The sequence below is a fragment of the Salvelinus namaycush genome, chromosome 30 (genome assembly GCF_016432855.1).
Source record: "Salvelinus namaycush isolate Seneca chromosome 30, SaNama_1.0, whole genome shotgun sequence".
Taxonomy (NCBI): Eukaryota; Metazoa; Chordata; class Actinopteri; order Salmoniformes; family Salmonidae; genus Salvelinus; species Salvelinus namaycush.
In genome coordinates, this window is record NC_052336.1 from 13431286 (window position 1) to 13449905 (window position 18620).

Genomic DNA, 18620 nt, shown 5'->3' on the forward strand with positions numbered 1-18620 from the left:
GGGCAAATACTGCCTTGGGAAAAAATACTGCATTGCATTCTTAGAACCTAGATGTGTAACACAAAACAGGCATTGTAACATATCTTGCAACAAAATGTTTTTGAAAGTAGAGGCACAGAAAACACTCAACATGTAAATTAAAGACACTCAAGTATTTGAAGTATTCTTCCAATACACCCTCCACAAGTAAATATAATGTAAATGTTAAATACATTTTGATCCTGAACTTCTTCCTACCTCTTAAAGCTGCTTAGTGCATCACTGACCAATGGAAACATAACAAAATACATAATGAAAAATACTTGGTTTAAGGCACCAACATAAAATCCAACATGGAGAAATACTCAAACCTTGGAGAGCTCTTGTAAAGTTCACATTCAATAAAAATGTCACAACAACTGTCTGTTTCTTGAAATTTGAATGGGGTGCATGTGCAAATGAGGTAACATATTGTAATGATACCAACAGCTAGCTTTGACCAATACATTAGGCGTTAGAGTATAGTTCAAGAAAATGTTGATAGAAATTGTAATATTGTCAGTTTATGTTCAGTAACATTTAGTGGGGTTGTTATACAGTACCTTCAGAAAGTATTCACACCCATTGCCTTTCCCCCCCAAAAATGGTGTTACAGCCTGAATTTAAATTTGATTAAATTGAGACTTGTCACTGGCCTTATAACAATACCCTATAATATCAAAGTAGAATTATGTTTTAGGAAATTTGTACAAATTAATATATGAAATGAAAAGCTGAAATGTCTTGTCTGTAAGTATTCAACCCCTTTGTTATGGCAAGCCTAAATAAATTGAGTAAAACTGTGCTTAACAAGTCACATAAGTTGCATGGACTCACACTGTGTACAATAAGTGTTTAACATGATTTGTTTTTTAAATGACTACCTCATCTCTGTATCCTCCACACAATTATCTGTAAGGTCCCTCAGTCAAGCAGTGAATTTCAAACACAGATTCAACCACAAAGACCAGGGAGGTTTTCCAATGCCTCGCAAAGAAGAGCACCTATTGGTAGAAGGGTAAACATAAATAAATCAGACATTGAATATCCCTTTGTGCATGGTGAAGTTATTAATTACACTTTGGATGGTGTATTCCTAACTCAGTTGCAGGAGAGGAAGGAAACCGCACAGGTACTTCAACATGAGGCCAATGGTGACTATAAAACAGTTAAGAGTTTAATGGCGGTTATAGGAGAAAACGGAGGATGGCTCAACAACATTGTAGTTACTCCACAATACAAAATGGGTATGCTTGTAATCATTAAGGACTGGGGAGTTTTTGAGGATAGAAAAGAAACGTAGTGGAGCTAAGCACAGGCAAAATCCTATAGGAAAACCTGGTTCAGTCTGCTTTCTACCAGATACTGGGAGATTAATTCACCTTTCAACAGGACAATAACCTACAACACGAGGCCAAATCTACACTGGAGTTGCTTACCAAGAAGACAGTGAATGCTCCCGAATGTCCGAGTTACAGTTTTGACTTAAATCCACTTGAAAAGCTATGGCAAGACCTAAAAAAGGTTGTCTAGCAATGATCAACAACCAATTTGACAGAGTTAGAAAAATTCAGAAAATAATAAATGGGCAAATGTTGCACAATCCAGGTATGGAAATCTCTTAAAGACTTACCCAGAAAGACTCACAGTTGTAATCGAAAGGTGATTCTAACATGTATTTACTCAGGGGGTTGAATACTTATTTAATGAAGATATATTCGTTATATTTTCCATAAATGTTCCATTTTTTGTTCCACTTAATCCCACTTTGTAACAACAAAATGTGGAAAAAGTCAAGGGGTGTGAATACTTTCTGAAGGCACTGTATATGGTGGTGGACATACACAATCACAATGTAATCACAGTGACTAGAGAGTAGCTATATCCTCATAGTGTTTCTCGACAGTGTTGTATCACTTCAGCACACTGTGCTGCTATACACTTACAGCCAGCTAATGAATAAGTCAAAGACCATGACAGGCTAGTCTGCTAACGTGGTGACCCAGCTTATAGGTGGGTGGCCCTGTAACAATAGGGCAATTCTACAAGACTGCACTTCACAATCACATGTCAACAATGGTAGTGCGGCAACTATTTTAGAGTTTCACTAGTATATTTGTGCCACATCAAATCTGCCGTAAGCCATTCAATAGCAGAATGATTAAGGAAAGGCTCAACAGGCATTACATACTCTCTTACAGCAAACATTAGTGCTCAACTTTTAAAATGTTGTAAACGGACTAAACTGGCTTTTCAGACAAAATATATATTTAAGTAGTAAGACGTGCAAATAAACATGTAAACAAGGATGGGAAATCATATCCATGAACTATAATAAAGTGCTTTTGAGCTAGCATGAGGGAGAAGTCTGGACATGTTATCCTAGACATGCTACCCCTCTGTAGAATGTCCTAAGACTTCAAGAAGGCTCACTTCTACACCTAAACCTCCAGTAGTAGAGGGACATAGACTGTAGAGGATGATGAGTAGGATCCCAGGACCTCCTGGACAGAAACCAGAAACCCATTGTGTGGGCTGAGGAGGTGTGTGTGGGGGGTGGTAATTCAGCTGTTGGGTTTCTCAGAGTGCTGAAAGAGAGCAAACAGCTCCTCACACGTCTGCGTCTCCACCGAGCTGAAGTGGGACTCCATGTTCCAGGCCATGTCAGCTGACAGAAAGTCGTCCATGACTGTCTGGGTCTCGTTGCTGGTCAGGAAGAGGTTTCCGAGGCCCTCAGAAGATGCGCCGGTCACCGTCTGAGTCTCCGTGCTGCTCAAGAGCCTGGCCTGGTCACCCTGGGACACGGAGGGAAGGGTGTTGGAGTTTGGTGTTGGTGTCAGAGGTCGGTGGAGGTCGGTCTGTGTCTCGGTGTCAGAGGACTCTGTGCTCATGGAGAAGCTGGACTGGCGCAGAATGTTGCCCAGGGGCATGTGGCCTCCGGCTTTCAGCAGGAAGTTGAGGTCCGTCTGGGTCTGGGTGTCAAACATCTCCAGTTCCAGGTCGCTGGCCTGGCTGCGGCCCGGCCCCTCACTGTTTACCAGGCCCTCCAGGAGGAGGAAGTCTGTCTGGGTTTGGATGTCCAGGACCTCCAGGGGCGTGTCAGCCCCCAGACCGCTTAGCTCGCTCTCCTCCGTCTGGGTCTGGATGTGGGCCGCGTTCAGGAATTCCTCAAAGTCAAAATCGATGCCCGTGTGCTGTTCCTGAACAGAGCCCAGACCTGACCCACAGCCTGTTGAAGAATCCATCTGCGTCTGGTGACCGGACAGAGAGTGACCTGACAAGATATTCTCCAGGTCGTTGAACAGAGCCAAGGTGGTCTGGGTTTGGTTGTCCGCCACGCTGCCCGACTGGAGATTGTCTGTCTGCACGCCAAAGCACATGCCTCCTGCTGACTTGTCGTCGTCATAGAGACCGTTACCGGCGCCGGGAAGGGGGTCGTCTACACCGTGGGTTCTGAAGTGTCCGTCTGTCAGTGCCGTCTGTGTTGAGACGCTGAGGGAATAACTGTCGAAGAGGTCTGAGCACATGATGGCCTGGTCCATCTGAGCCCTCTCTTCTGACCCAGCCAGGGCGAGTCTGGTCTGAGTCTGCTTGGTAATGTAGGGGGACTGGGATGGGGAGGAATAGGGGTAGGGCAGCTGGTTGAGGGTGTGGGTATCCGTCTGCGCCCCGATGGTGGTGGTGGCTTTGGCCTTAGAGGGGAACGTCTGGGTCTCTACACTGACCGGCAGCAGGACCTGAGCACTCACACTAATATCTGTCTGAGAACACGATGAGACTGACGACTCACCAACGGGGCACACCTCCGTCCCCACCCCGACCCCCATAGGCATCCTGGACAAGTATGAGATGTCTGTCTGGATGTTGGTGGAGGTATTGCTCCCCCTGGTTCCTCCTAGGTCATCGCCAGAGCCCAATGACTCCAGACTTACCTGCACCCCCATGCTGACAGGCCCCAGACTGGAGCGGGAGACAGGCATGCTGCCCCTGAAGCCCAGGGTCTTAGGGTCCAGGTGAGGCATCACGGACCCCATGGACTGGGGCATGAGTTGGAGGGTGCTGAAGGAGCCCTGGCTGTCCACAGCCAGCACCACAGACCTCAGAACCCCGCTCTCTGTGGAGGGGAGGAGGACAGGGAGATGGGCCAGCTGCATCACAGGGAAATTCACCAGAGCCACTTTAGGCTTGGGTAGGAGGAGTTTGTGGAGGTGTTTAGGGGGGATGTTGTGGCAGACCCTGTCTGAAGGGAGGGAGTCCTCTGAAAGTTCTCTGTCCGTTTTTATAATCTGACACATGAATTCAGTGGGCTTGACTTTTTCTGCTCCATTTATCTGTCTCTCCATCTTCCGCTTTTTCACTGGTGGATACCTGCAAACACAGGGCAGAGGAGAGAATACGTCAAGCAGACAAAACAGCAGTAGGTAGTTATAAAGCTTTGACAAACACTAATAAAAGCAAGGTGCAGTGGCGGCATTCTCATTTAATCGTTGTGCAGTCATATTCAAGGTCTGTTCTCAAGCCACGTTGTGCATGCAGGCGTTTGTCCCAACATGATCTGTTATTGAATAATTACATGGTTTACTGGATAAACTGCATGACACTTGAAGACTTTGAGCCTCTGCCACCACGTGTCCACACCATCTTTAAATCCCCTCCAACAGCATGTCCAACCAAATACAATACTTATTTAATAGAAACCCATTTGAATGTCATGTGTAGACTAATGGCAGTGGGTGCTCCTAAAGGCGAGTCAATGACACCACATGGAAGTGACTGCAATATGCAGGAGGAAGGATAGCCTACCAAGTGAACGCTGGCTCCTTGCACAATGCATGTCTCAATCGGTCCATCTGGCTTGTCAAAATCCTCTGTTTCAGTGTCTAATTATTTGTCCACTTGTCTGTACCTCCATCCTTGGTACAGTAGCTAGTTAGTCAAGCATTTTTGAGCCAACTACTGAAACAGGCAGTAGATTAGAGGAAGAGTAGGGAAGCACGATTATTTCATCTCTTGAATTCCTCCTTTGTGGACATTATCGTACATTCTATTTTAGGGAGATTCATTTAAAATAAAATCATAATTCTCCCCTGAGTCATGTGCATGCAGCGGTGTGTCACAGACTGGCATGGGAACATTTTGTGGGCCAGTTCCAGTTATACAATGCTAATCTGCTAGTGAGAGCATGAGCTCAAGACAGACAGGCAGGCAGTTAAACAGGGAAGTAGAGAGATCATTGAAAGACGACGTGAACCAACCTCCATGCGTAGCTAATGTGATTTATGGAGGATGTTTTTTGCTGGACAATGTCTTGGGCAATGCTTATATTTGTCGGCTTTTGTGTATTTTATATTTTTAATTGGCCAAACCCCGTCAATAACCTGTTAATGGAAACACTGCCCTCCAGTATGATATCCAGTACACACTGAGTGAACAAAACATTAAGAACACCTTACACCTTTGCCCTCAGAACAGCCTCATTTCGCAGAACAAGGTGTCGAAAGCATTCCACAGGGATGTTGGCCCATGTTCACTACAATGCTTCCCACAGTTGTGTCAAATCCACCTCTCTAAAAACAAGTCTCTCACCGTTGCCGCCTGTTATAGACCCCCCTCTGCCCCCAGCTGTGCTCTGGACACCATATGTGAACTGATTGCCCCCCATCTATCTTCAGAGCTCGTGCTGCTAGGCGACCTAAACTGGAACATGCTTAACACCCCAGCCATCCTACAATCTAAACTTGATGCCCTCAATCTCACACAAATTATCAATGAACCTACCAGGTACCACCCCAAAGCCGTAAACACGGGCACCCTCATAGATATCCTCCTAACCAACTTGCCCTCTAAATACACCTCTGCTGTTTTCAACCAAGATCTCAGCGATCACTGCCTCATTGGCTGCATCCGTAATGGGTCAGCGGTCAAACGACCTCCACTCAACACTGTCAAACGCTCCCTGAAACACTTCAGCGAGCAGGCCTTTCTAATCGACCTGGCCGGGGTATCCTGGAAGGATATTGATCTCATCCCGTCAGTAGAGGATGCCTGGTTATTTTTTTTAAATGCCTTCCTCACCATCTTAAATAAGCATGCCCCATACAAGAAATGTAGAACCAGGAACAGATATAGCCCTTGGTTCTCTCCAGACCTGACTGCCCTTAACCAACACAAAAACATCCTATGGCGTTCTACATTAGCATCGAACTGCCCCCGTGATATGCAACTTTTCAGGGAAGCTAGAAACCAATATACACAGGCAGTTAGAAAAGCCAAGGCTAGCTTTTTCAAGCAGAAATTTGCTTCCTGCAACACAAACTCCAAAAAGTTCTGGGACACTGTAAAGTCCATGGAGAATAAGAACACCTCCTCCCAGCTGCCCACTGCACCGAGGACAGGAAACACTGTCACCACCAATAAATCCACTATAATTGAGAATTTCAATAAGCATTTTTCTACGGCTGGCCATGCTTTCCACCTGGCTACCCCTACCCCGGTCAACAGCACTGCACCCCACACAGCAACTCGCCCAAGCCTTCCCCATTTCTCCTTCTCCCAAATCCAGTCAGCTGATGTTCTGAAAGAGCTGCAAAATCTGGACCCCTACAAATCAGCCGGGCTAGACAATCTGGACCCTTTCTTTCTAAAATGATCTGCCGAAATTGTTGCAACCCCTATTACTAGCCTGTTCAACCTCTCTTTCGTGTCGTCTGAGATTCCCAAATATTGGAAAGCAGATGCAGTCATCCCCCTCTTCAAAGGGGGGGACACTCTTGACCCAAACTGCTACAGACCTATATCTGTCCTACCCTGCCTTTCTAAGGTCTTCGAAAGCCAAGTCAACAAACAGATTACCGACCATTTCGAATCCCACCATACCTTCTCCGCTATGCAATCTGGTTTCAGAGATGGTCATGGGTGCACCTCAGCCACGCTCAAGGTCCTAAACGATATCCTAACCGCCATCGATAAGAAACAATACTGTGCAGCCGTATTCATTGCCCTGGCCAAGGCTTTCGACTCTGTCAATCACCACATCCTCATCGGCAGACTCGATAGCCTTGGTTTCTCAAATGATTGGCTCGCCTGGTTCACCAACTACTTCTCTGATAGAGTTCAGTGTGTCAAATCGGAGGGCCTGTTGTCCGGGCCTCTGGCGTGCCACAGGGTTCAATTCTTGGACCGACTCTCTTCTCTGTATACATCAATGATGTCGCTCTTGCTGCTGGTGAGTCTCTGATCCACCTCTACGCATACGACACCATTCTGTATACTTCTGGCCCTTCTTTGGACACTGTTAACAACCCTCCAGACGAGCTTCAATGCCATACAACTCTCATTCCGTGGCCTCTAATTGCTCTTAAATACAAGTATAACTAAATGCATGCTCTTCCACCGATCGCTGCCTGCACCTGCCCGCCCGTCCAACATCACTACTCTGGACAGTTCTGACTTAGAATATGTGGACAACTACAAATACCTAGGTGTTTGGTTAGACTGTAAACTCTCCTTCCAGACTCACATCAAACATCTCCAATCCAAAGTTAAATCTAGAATTGGCTTCCTATTTCGCAACAAAGCATCCTTCACCCATGCTGCCAAACATACCCTCGTAAAACTGACCATCCTACCAATCCTCGACTTCGGCGATGTCATTTACAAAATAGCCTCCAATACCCTACTCAATAAATTGGATGCAGTCTATCACAGTGCCATCCGTTTTGTCACCAAAGCCCCATATACTACCCACCACTGCGACCTGTACGCTCTCGTTGGCTGGCCCTCGCTTCATACTCGTCGCCAAACCCACTGGCTCCAGGTCATCTACAAGACCCTGCTAGGTAAAGTCCCCCCTTATCTCAGCTCGCTGGTCACCATAGCAGCACCCACCTGTAGCAAGCGCTCCAGCAGGTATATCTCTCTGGTCACCCCCAAAACCAATTCTTCCTTTGGCCGCCTCTCCTTACAGTTCTCTGCTGCCAATGACTGGAATGAACTACAAAAATCTCTGAAACTGGAAACCCTTATCTCCCTCACTAGCTTTAAGCACCAGCTGTCAGAGAAGCTCACAGATTACTGTACCTGTACATAGCCCATCTATACTTTAGCCCAAACAACTACCTCTCCCCCTACTGTATTTATTTATTTTGCTCCTTTGCACCCCATTATTTCTATATTTACTTTGCACATTCTTCCACTGCAAATCTACCATTCCAGTGTTTTACTTGCTATATTGTATTTACTTTGCCACCATGGCCTTTCTTTTGCCTTTACCTCCCTTATCTCACCTCATTTGCTCACATTGTATATACTTATTTTTTTCCTACTGTATTATTGACTGTATGTTTGTTTTACTCCATGTGTAACTCTGTGTTGTTGTATGTGTCGAACTGCTTTGCTTTATCTTGGCCAGGTCGCAATTGTAAATGAGAACTTGTTCTCAACTAGCCTACCTGGTTAAATAAAGGTGAAAAAAATATATATATAAAAACAAAAGTTGGCTGAATGTCCTTTGGGTGGTGAACCATTCTTGATACACACAGGAAACTGTTGAGCATGAAAAACCCAGCAACATTGCAGTTCTTGACACAGACCGGTGTGCCTGACACCTACTACCATACCCTGTTCAAAACCACTTCAGTATTTTGTCTTGCCCATTCACCCTCTGAATGGCACACATACACAATCCATGTCTCAATTGTCTCAAGGCTTAAAAATATTTTTTTTAACCTGTCTCCCCCCCCTTCATCTACATTGATTGAAGTGGATTTAAAAAGTGACGTCAATAAGGGATCATAGACTGACCAGGTAAAAGCTATGTCATGGAAAGAGTACATGTTCCTAATGTTTTGTACACTACCTGTGTTCTGTGGGGACCTCGTGGCCGGTCCTGTAGATATGTGACAGTAGCGCTGCTCTGCTGGCGTAGGGGCAGCCACACGTGCAGCGGTAGGTCCTCCCACAGTCCTCTATGTGGCGCCTCAGGTCCCACTCTGTGCTGTAGCCGTTGTTGCACTTGGAACACTTGTGCTTCTTCTCTGCGTGCATTTTCATAAAGTGCTGGATAGAGCAGAATATACATAGGGCTATGAGAGGAGGTTACTTGTTACATGAACTGGAAAAATATAATAAAGGAATGTATTATTCCCTTCTTATTCACCAATTCCAACTTCCTAGTTATACTTCAAAAGCCTCTCTATTGAGACAATTATTAGACACACTTTCCAATCATTTACAATTCCCATCCACCATGAGGATCTCAGGGTAGATCCAAAGCAGGACTGGAAAGTGATTAGGGGAAAACCCAGGAGGAAATGTCTGTCTCAGTCATTTCATTCGACAATCCGCATGAGTCTAACTCAGGTGGTTTCAGTCAGGCTATCTCTGGCAATATACAGATCTTAGACTGACTGTAGGGATGTGGTACCTGTTTAACCAGGGAAAACTGGGAGAAGGGTCTGTTGGGGCCTCGCGGACAGCCCTCTATGGGACAACAATAGAGCTTCTGGGAACCCTTCATGTCCTTCCTGATGGTGGGGTTGACAAGACCGTCCTATGGAGGGAGAGAGGATGAATGATTAGATTGTGATACTATAGGCTTAAGATTTAGTGTCATCTATCAGCAGTGAAATAATGTAGGCTAACCAACCACATTTAGAAAGGTAGGCCATCAGCACAACTCTCAAGACCGCTGAGCTAAAGGCTAGGCATTAGTTATACTTTAGTTAGAGAGAGACTAAAATCCCCTCTCTCGAAAACATCCAGCCGATGGACACGCCAATTATCCTGTGTAGAAAACCATGCGAATGGCAAATACACAGACAAAGGTCGTCAAGATGGAGGGTCCACATCTATGACTTTAAAGAGGTTCAGATGAAAGGTATTAGTTTAACAGCACATGGAGTTTGTGCTTTCCAGTGTGCTACATCACTCCACACTCCTGGCAGTCTCCAGATAGCCGTGCTGAAGCAGCTGTCAGCAGCACATTGTATTAACTCAATGAACAACAGCATGATGCTTATGTAAGAGTACAGCAGACACAGAGCTTGGTATGACTCATAGGCCACAGATAGACCTCAGCATCGACCCGTGTGTACAGCCTAACCATCATTACTAGCACTGCAGTATTTCACTGGCCAAGGTCACCTAGCAGGCTACATCTACTGTGTCATTGGTACAGTACTAGTAAAAGAGACGTTTTGATGTAAGTTAGGCTAATATACATAAACATCCTGCATAGTGCTAAAATGATCTGTCTTCACAGTAAACAGACACAGTGTATCTTATATTATTGTAAAGGTTACGTCAGAGGCATACAGTTCTGCATAGGCTACTTGCAGCAGCAGATGGACTCACTGGTGTCTTGCAGCAGCAGATGAGCAGGTTAACATTCAGACGGTCTGTTCTAGGCCAGAGCACAGTCCCTGAGCTGCTCTCCATGACACTATTATGTCCCTTCCCAGCAGAAAGACCACAGACGGTGATACAGTCAGGCAGGGCAGAGTTAGCTTTGTTTCTGTCTGCTACAAGACAGCTTGGGTAGGGTCTGCTGAGCAGCATCGCAGCTAGGAAATGCAAACTGAAAATATGTCAGTAGGCTACATCGAGGAGTCAGGTCATCAAAATGTTTAACATGCGAGTTAAACATGTTAAGTGACTCACTGACACCTTCCATACAGCCATTACACAGGAAGTGTGACTAGTCTAACACTACAGCCTGCCTAGTACAGAAGGCTATTATTTGAGTACGATTTGTAATGTTCGGAAGTGTGTGAAATTAAATTGATTGCCGTGTTACACACACATCCAGCAGTTGGCCAGCAAATGTGATACGGCAGTTCAGCCGAGCTAAGGCACAGTGAGTGTGCAGCGACAACCGTGTTATAACCCAAATCATCTCTCTTTCTGCATCAATGAATAAAACAGAACAAGCCTGGCCAGTGCGTAACAGCGGAGGCACAGTAAGCAGCCTGTGCTTTCCTGGCCTGTTGACTCCGGTTGGGTAGCGTTAGCCAATAACTACCTTTAGTGTCTATTTATGAAGGCATCTTCTGGCCGGGGGAGTTTTGTTAACTTCTTATGGCTGCGGGGGCAGTATTGAGTAGCTTGGATGAAAGGTGCACAGAGATGTAGAGTAAACGGCCTGCTCCTCAGTCATAGTTGCTAATATATGCAAATTATTATTAGTATTAGTATTGGATAGAAAACACTCTGAAGTTTCTAAAACTGTTTGAATTATGTATGTGAGTATAACAGAACTCATATGGCAGGCAAAAACCTGAGAAGAAATCCAACCAGGAAGTGAGAAATCTGAGGTTGGTCGATTTTCAACTCATCGCCTATTGAAAACACAGTAGGATATGAATCTGTTTGCACTTCCTACGACTTCCACTAGATGTCAACAGTCTGTAGAACCTTGAATGAAGCTTCTACTGTGATGTGGGGCTGAATGAGAGGGGAATGAGTCAGTGGTCTGGCAGAGAGCCAGGTCCTGGTCACGCGCATTCCACATGATATCGACTTGCGTTCCATTACTTCTATAGACACAAAGGAATTCTCCAGGTTGGAACGTTATTGAATATTTATGATAACAACATCCTAAAGATTAATTCTATACTTAGTTGGACAAGTTTCTTCGACCTGTAATATAACATTTGGAAATTTTCTTCCGACGTTCGGCGGGACCTGCACGAGCGTTTGGATTTGTGTACTAAACGCGCTAACAAAAGTAGCTACTTGGACATAAATGATGGACATTACCGAACAAAACAAACATTTCTTGTGGAAGTGGATTCCGACGAAGATCAGCAAAGGTAAGTGAAGATTTATAATGCTTTTTATGAGTTTTGTTGACTGCACAATTTGGCGGGTAACTGTATGGCTTCCTTTTGTGGCTGAACGCTGTTCTCACATGATTGAATATTGTGTTTTGCCGTAAAGATTTTTTAAATCTGACACATCGGTTGCATTAAGAACAAGTGCATCTTTAATTCTATGTAAAACATGTATCTTTCATCAAAGTTTATGATGAGTATTTCTGTTATTTGACGTGGCTCTCTGCAATTTCTCCGGATATTTTGGAGGCATTTCTGAACATGGCGCCAATGTAAACTGAGGTTTTTGGATATAAATATGAACTTAATCGAACAAAACATATATGTATTGTGTAACATGAAGTCCTATGAGTGTCATCTGATGAAGATCAAAGGTTAGTTATTCATTTTATCTCTATTTCTGCTTTTTGTGACTCCTGTCTTTGGCTGGAAAAATAGCTGTGTTTTTCTGTGATTTTGCGGTGACCTAACATAATCGTTTGTGGTGCTTTCGCTGTAAAGCATATATGAAATCGGACACTTTGGTGGGATTAACAAGTTTACCTTTAAAATGGTATAAGATACATGTATGTTTGAAGAATTTTAATTATGAGATTTCTGTTGTTTGTATTTGGCGCCCTGCACTTTCACTGGCTGTTGTCATATCATCCCATTAACGGGATTGCAGCCATATGATGTTTTAAGAGCCCTGACGCTAATTCTGAATGTTAATACGCATTGCTTGCGATATGATTTTGGAGACATAAGTAACAAATATTTCATATCAGTGAGAGATCGTTAAAAAAAACTAAGGTTAAATTACTACACACCTTTAAATGGTTAGTGTTCCCACGCGGCCATAGCTCCATGTTACAGCGCTTGTATACGGAAGACAGATGCGACCACCTGTGCTAACTAGCTATCTAGCCTGCTCGAACATCTGTGTGTAAGGTAACTGAGGAGGAAGTGTCGTTTGTGATCGTATGGATCTGTGCAAACCTGCTACAGTAAATGCATTTAATTGAAAGATTATTTCTAATTGAAATGAAAGATACGGTTTTCAAAACATAAGGAACTTATCGCAAGCAATAACTGACGTTTCTAAACGTTAAAACAGAGCGTTGGGATTGTAGTCACATGCTCCCACCGGTAAGCGGTGCTTATAGCGGGGAACCTTTGCGATAATGCCTTGGGTTCTCGAAAGCAAGGGTATAGTTGCCTCTACTGTCAGCCCTTTCACACAGTCATAGACATCTAAGACTATGCTCACTTAACACAATTTTGTTCAGATTGACATTATGTTTCCTTCATGAACTGCTGCACAATGTATTTTCTCCTCCATCTCTCATTCTCCTGCATTAGGCCCAGTTGAATTAGTTCAATATTGAGAACAGTTAGCACTTGAGGTGCATGAAGTGCTTTTCAGACCTAATTCAAATTCAAACATTCACCTTTTCTTCCAAAGAGCTCAGTCTGTAGCAAGACAAAGACAGCTAGATCCCAGCAGAGAACAGCATTCATTTGGGGGAAACTGGAATCACTGGGACTCCCACAGGGCAGCAAGACTAGGCGAGGACATTGCATACATTTCAGTTAAAGAGGAGGACCATTGTCTCCAAGACCTTTACTGTAGCCAGTATTCATATTTAGGCTAAAGACAGTGTGACATTAGTCAGACTGATTTGATTGCACATCTTGGGCTTAGCCCATCTTCTTCAGCCATATAAACATTAATTCACTGAGGGTTATTTAATTGCTCAAATTTCCATCAACTTCTAGAAAACAAAATGGCTCAACAATATTACAAAGTTAGGCTGTGGGCATGGAGACAAGTATATTTACATGCACACTAATAATTTGATATTAAACTGAGTATGGCATTAGTCATTTAAACACCTCACTCTGCTTATTTTAAATCGGCGTACGGTCATAATCGAAGTAAACCGATTAAAACACCTGGTTTTCGGAGCAACCTTCGAATTAAGGCACGTAAACAGTTTAATCCGCGGTCCAGCGGCGTATTTGATCTGCGCAAGTCTCCCTCAAGCGAGAGTTCGGAAAAACTTAAAGTATGCATCTTTTCACATATGTTTGTATGTCCTAACTCAATATCAAATCGTATTCTCAAATATAACATGGTCACTGTGGTAGAACGTTTATTTTTATTATTTATTTATCAAAAGTCCCATCATTAGCATAATTTCAGATGTGTTTATGTAAACAGGATTATTACTGAAATCGTTGTTCTTGCAAAGCATGTAAACGTTTTAAACGAACTATTATATTAATCTGAATATCCAAAATGTTCGTATTATTGTGCGCATCTAACCGTGTGGGTTTGAACAGATAATACATTTGTATGGCTGACAAAGCAGTACAAGAAAGCTACTTAATTTAACATTAGCCAGGATAATCTGTCTCATACAGCCATGACCCTAGCCTGGGATGATAGTTGCAATGCTTTACGCAATGTTTCACAATAGTAACAAAATAACGTTATCAGCCATTTACAGTTGTAGCTAGCCAACTTCAAATAACTGGCCTCAAACAGTGCACGATGACTTGCCGGTTTCCCAATAAACATGCCTCTAACTAGCTAGCGATACTAGCATCATAAATTGAAAAATAGAAAGACGTGTTGGAATATGTCAGTAGCCCCTTTGGTTAGCTTGCAAAGAGGCTAACAAACTAGCTACCTTTACTCTGTGGGACTTCACGAGATGCATGTTCAGGGCCGGCGTGTTCGGTAGAATCTTGCCACATCCTTCCACCGTACATAGGATATTGGTCCGCACTTCTTTGGTGAGCTCCATGATAGACGGTTTAATAATCTCCCGCGTCTGTGCGGGGGGCTCTTCGGTGCATTTTTGACTGCCCATAGAAGCGTTATCGTTTCGGTATGCTTTCCCGGACGCAGAGGCAGCCATGTTTCTGTTGACAAGTCACCAAACCAACTGCTCCTCAGCAGCAGAAACACTGCTGCAAACAAGCCAGGAAAATATGGTCCGGAAAATACGAGGACTCGTCCACTTCCGGGAGACCTTTTTTTTTTAGCAACAGCCAGCCACTCCCACACAAGCGTCCTGGCAACATCAGAGTGGTGGCAAGTGGCAATATTGTAGCTACTTCTATGATATATTACATATTTGCTGTACACTACTCAAGTAACACGTTTTTTTTTTATCCATCCAATAACATTTATTAGAGTACAGATTGTAGTATATTAATTGAGAAACAATAACAAATATTATTCTTATCAACACTTGGGTGAAGGACTCAGCATACAACTGAAAAGTGCACAACTGCACATCAACATAATTGCAGAAATGTTTTATTTGTTCATACAAAATAAGTGAAACAAATTACATAAAATATAACAAAACAGGTTACATGTCAATTTATTTATTCTGAAACAGAGTGAATGGGTAAACAATGTGTTCTAAAAAATATATGTTGAACCCCATAAAATGTTAACACATTCAATACAAATATACACTACTTGTTCTGGTAGATCTTATAGTTAAACTTGATTTAAACTCCTTTGTCTGTGATAACAAAATAGTTTCTCCCTTTCTGTGTGATAGATGAGAGAAGAGGGGTGACTGGAGTTGACGCCATACCTGTAAAACACAAGCAATTACTGAGGGGATTCGTTTTTGCCTACCCTGTCCACGGGGTAGGCCGAGTTTACACAGGGTTAAAAGTGATTGCATTCGTTTAAAAAAAATAACTGGGCAGCTTATCTGGCATGAGCCGGGTGCCCCGCACGAAACAAAAGTGACGTAACACATGGAGTAATGAGTTAGGATTTCATGTTCACCTTCACAAGTGTTTGCTATTGATAAATCACTATCTAACATCCCAAAGAAAGCTAGTTTGAAAATTTGAACATACAACATGTCTTTTCCATAAAAATGTATGTTTCTGAATGATCCATCATGCTGCATTGTTGACAATATGACCAGGTTGCGCATATTACTGTTCAATTTGGGCAGGGTACTCTGCCCTCACCGGTTTTAGCCGGTCATGTGACTGGCCATAGCCTGGTTCACCCCGGTTCAGTCTAATCGAATCCACTCACTCAATAGCAGACCCTCCGAAAAGCATCAAACAACTCAGCACATCTGTCTGGAGAATGAGATGGACACAATGAAAGTCTGTCATGGTTCCTCTGCCCCCTTGTGGCCATGGACAGAATTGAATAAAGAAGTGGAGCCATATTTGAGCAGTTAACTAACTAAAACCACATCAAATAAAACGTTATAATGCTGAGCATTCACCTGGAAGACTTGACTTCTCAACCTGAGGGTATGGAACAGAGTGCAGAGAGAGAGAGCGAGCGTTCATCATTTTGTGTCTCTGCAGCTCTAACAGGGCTCCTGAGTGGCTTAACAGTCTAAGGCACTGCATCTCAGTGCTAGAGGAGTCACTACAGACCCTGGTTCGATTCCAGGCTGTATCACAACCGGCCATGATTGGGAGTCCCATAGGGAGGCGCACAATTGGCCCAGCATCGTTAGGGTTTGGCCGGGGTAGGCAGTCATTGTAAATAAGACTTTGTTCTTAACTGACTTGCCTAGCCTAAAACTAGAAGATGTGGCTCTTCCCATTGACAGAGATTAAAGGGGATATTAAACAAAGCCCAGCCCTAGACATATAGATACTGTACCTGAGGACACACAGTGCCTGAGTGACTCTAGGAGGTTGGTGCTGGCAAACTCCACCACTCCTCTGAAGGGCTCTTCTCTGCCTGTCAACGTCTTGTTAGAGTTATCTCGGAATTTGGTCTCTAGCTGAGAAGAGAGCAGAATACATTGTCACACACAGCAGGCACATGAGGAGAAAGCTTTTCGTAAACAACCATAGTTCCAACTTCTTGCACCTTGTAGACAGCTTTTTGCAGTTGAGGTAGTGTCCCATCGCCGAACGCCTCACAGGCCATCTGAAGTCGGTTCTCTGTATTCTCAGCCTGTTCTTTCTCTATATTAGGGTCTAAAATGAGAAAATAGTTTGTGTTTCACTGACATTCTAAATCAATATTCTATTGATATCTAATTTGTTGTGGTTGTCACCATGATTCTGTTCATGTATACATTACAATTGTATTTTATAAGCAGACAACAAAACATACTTCTAGGGACAGGATTCTTTTCCTGAAGAGGTTTTGGATGTTTGGTGGGGAACACCTATGAATGAAGGAAAAGGTGCAGAACACAGAATCTCTATAGTTAGTTCTATAGGCTTTCTTTGTTAGCAGTAAGCAGTGGGGTGGTCATGATAAAGGCTTTTATATGGCCCGTGTCCTGTCATTGGGGACATTGGGCAGTACCTGTTGGTACTGCCTCATCAGTAGGTCTCTGATGGCGGTGAGGTTCCGTCCACTGAGGTGAGCGTCCTTCATAGAGCTATATCTGGTGGCCAGAACCAAGGCCTGTATGACAGAACTCAGTCTGTTTAACAGGCGATACAGACCATAGAAACAGAATTCAAAGCATTGCAATATGACGTTATGAATCCCCCCAGGGGCAATTTAAAAAGCATCCTTGCCTGGTTTAAAAGAGGCTTATGCTTTGAAGTCACGCCGGTCACAAAGACATAAGGGGTCTGAAGATGGTGGACAACGTATGTGGGTTTAAGGTGGTAAGGCTTTGTGAAGTTGTCCCCCCAGGCAACACGTATCCATATGGCCTCATCTGTGTGTTTCTTTATTTTAATAGACACCTTGGAAGGAAAGACAAACACAGGCATTGACTGAGATGGCACATGCAAGCACAGCAATTGAGGGACATTACAAGCCATTTTAATGAATGTTAGTTCTGTCTTTTCTACCAAGCATATAAAAGCTGGAAGTCATACATACATGGCTGATGAGCTCTGTGAGGTTGGCCTTGAACTGTTCCTTGAACTGTGTCAGCTCAATGGATGGTGCATCCTCTGTGAAGAAAAATATACTTGAAATGAACAGTAATGCTGATTAGGCTACCTCTAATACCTTGGAACTCTAATATTGATTAGGGTCCATTTTCAAATGGAACTTTGTGAGTGTCAGTGAAAGCACTTAAATAATAAATGTACAGCAAGGTATTGGAGACTTTCATTTACCCTCTGCATCAAGGAGCTGGAAGCCATGCCACATTCCCTGGTTCGGATTCTCAATGATATCTGGAAAGCATTGGTGAAATGTATTATCTATTACTGACAACTAAGTAGACCATTAGCTACTGAGGGGGGAATTAGTTAATTCACACGGTCAGATAACACTTACAGATCATTTCGAGTTCTGTGATGTGTTTCACTCTCAAGCCATTCTCCTGGGAAAGATACAAGTAGAATATATCAGAAAGGGTTGATTGTATAACAAAAAATGTGGATTACACTTAGCCCATGATGAACTGTTAAAGTGAGTTAGATGTAATTAACAAATTAGCTAAAGAGAACATCACTAGAACGCTAGTTAGATAGGTAACGTTAACTGTATAGTTAAGCCGCTACATCTACCTCACAGAGAGCCAGTAGATGTTCCGTCAACACCCATTTTGGTTGTGTGAAGTCAAGCGAATGCAGGTCCTCTCTTGATAGATGAGCCCACTTGTCAAGAATTGTCTGGAGCATTTGAGAAGGGATTCGTCGCATCAGACGTTGTAATAAACGCTTTGTAGAGTCATCCATGCTTAAAATCGATGTTTTAACCAATTAAACCCTTAAAACGCATTAGAAAGCAAGCTAACAGCAGACACGCAAATCCAAAACAAACCGCCGAACGAGTCAACCAATCGGATTCATTTGGTGGGT

At 43.5% G+C, this 18620-nt stretch overlaps 2 protein-coding genes across 2 annotated transcripts; both read right to left on the reverse strand.

The window, feature by feature from the left end:
- Positions 1-1659: 1659 nt before the first annotated feature.
- Positions 1660-14762, reverse strand: LOC120025162 (ATM interactor-like). The gene is made up of 4 exons (XM_038969616.1): positions 14525-14762; positions 9443-9568; positions 8876-9075; positions 1660-4386 (listed from the first exon to the last, which is right to left on the reverse strand). The coding sequence occupies exons 1-4, from the start codon at positions 14753-14755 to the stop codon at positions 2583-2585; spliced, it is 2361 nt and encodes a 786-aa protein (XP_038825544.1). The 5' UTR covers positions 14756-14762; the 3' UTR covers positions 1660-2582.
- Positions 14763-15065: 303 nt separating this feature from the next.
- Positions 15066-18591, reverse strand: LOC120025204 (centromere protein N-like). Its single transcript, XM_038969668.1, has 10 exons — positions 18327-18591; positions 18094-18139; positions 17931-17990; positions 17689-17762; positions 17376-17549; positions 17158-17259; positions 16960-17014; positions 16711-16820; positions 16498-16621; positions 15066-15448 (listed from the first exon to the last, which is right to left on the reverse strand). The coding sequence occupies exons 1-10, from the start codon at positions 18495-18497 to the stop codon at positions 15360-15362; spliced, it is 1005 nt and encodes a 334-aa protein (XP_038825596.1). The 5' UTR covers positions 18498-18591; the 3' UTR covers positions 15066-15359.
- Positions 18592-18620: the final 29 nt, after the last annotated feature.

Coding starts and splice junctions, on each gene's coding strand:
- LOC120025162 (XM_038969616.1), bottom strand. CDS start 14,755: ATGGCTGCCTCTGCGTCCGGGAAAGCATACCGAAACGATAACGCTTCT. Junction 9,569..14,524: donor TGAAGTCCCACAGAGTAAAG/GTAGCTAGTTTG, acceptor CTCCCTCCATAG/GACGGTCTTGTCAACCCCAC. Junction 9,076..9,442: donor AGTTTTCCCTGGTTAAACAG/GTACCACATCCC, acceptor TGCTCTATCCAG/CACTTTATGAAAATGCACGC.
- LOC120025204 (XM_038969668.1), bottom strand. CDS start 18,497: ATGGATGACTCTACAAAGCGTTTATTACAACGTCTGATGCGACGAATC. Junction 17,763..17,930: donor CCAGCTCCTTGATGCAGAGG/GTAAATGAAAGT, acceptor TTTTCTTCACAG/AGGATGCACCATCCATTGAG. Junction 17,015..17,157: donor TGATGAGGCAGTACCAACAG/GTACTGCCCAAT, acceptor CTTCATTCATAG/GTGTTCCCCACCAAACATCC.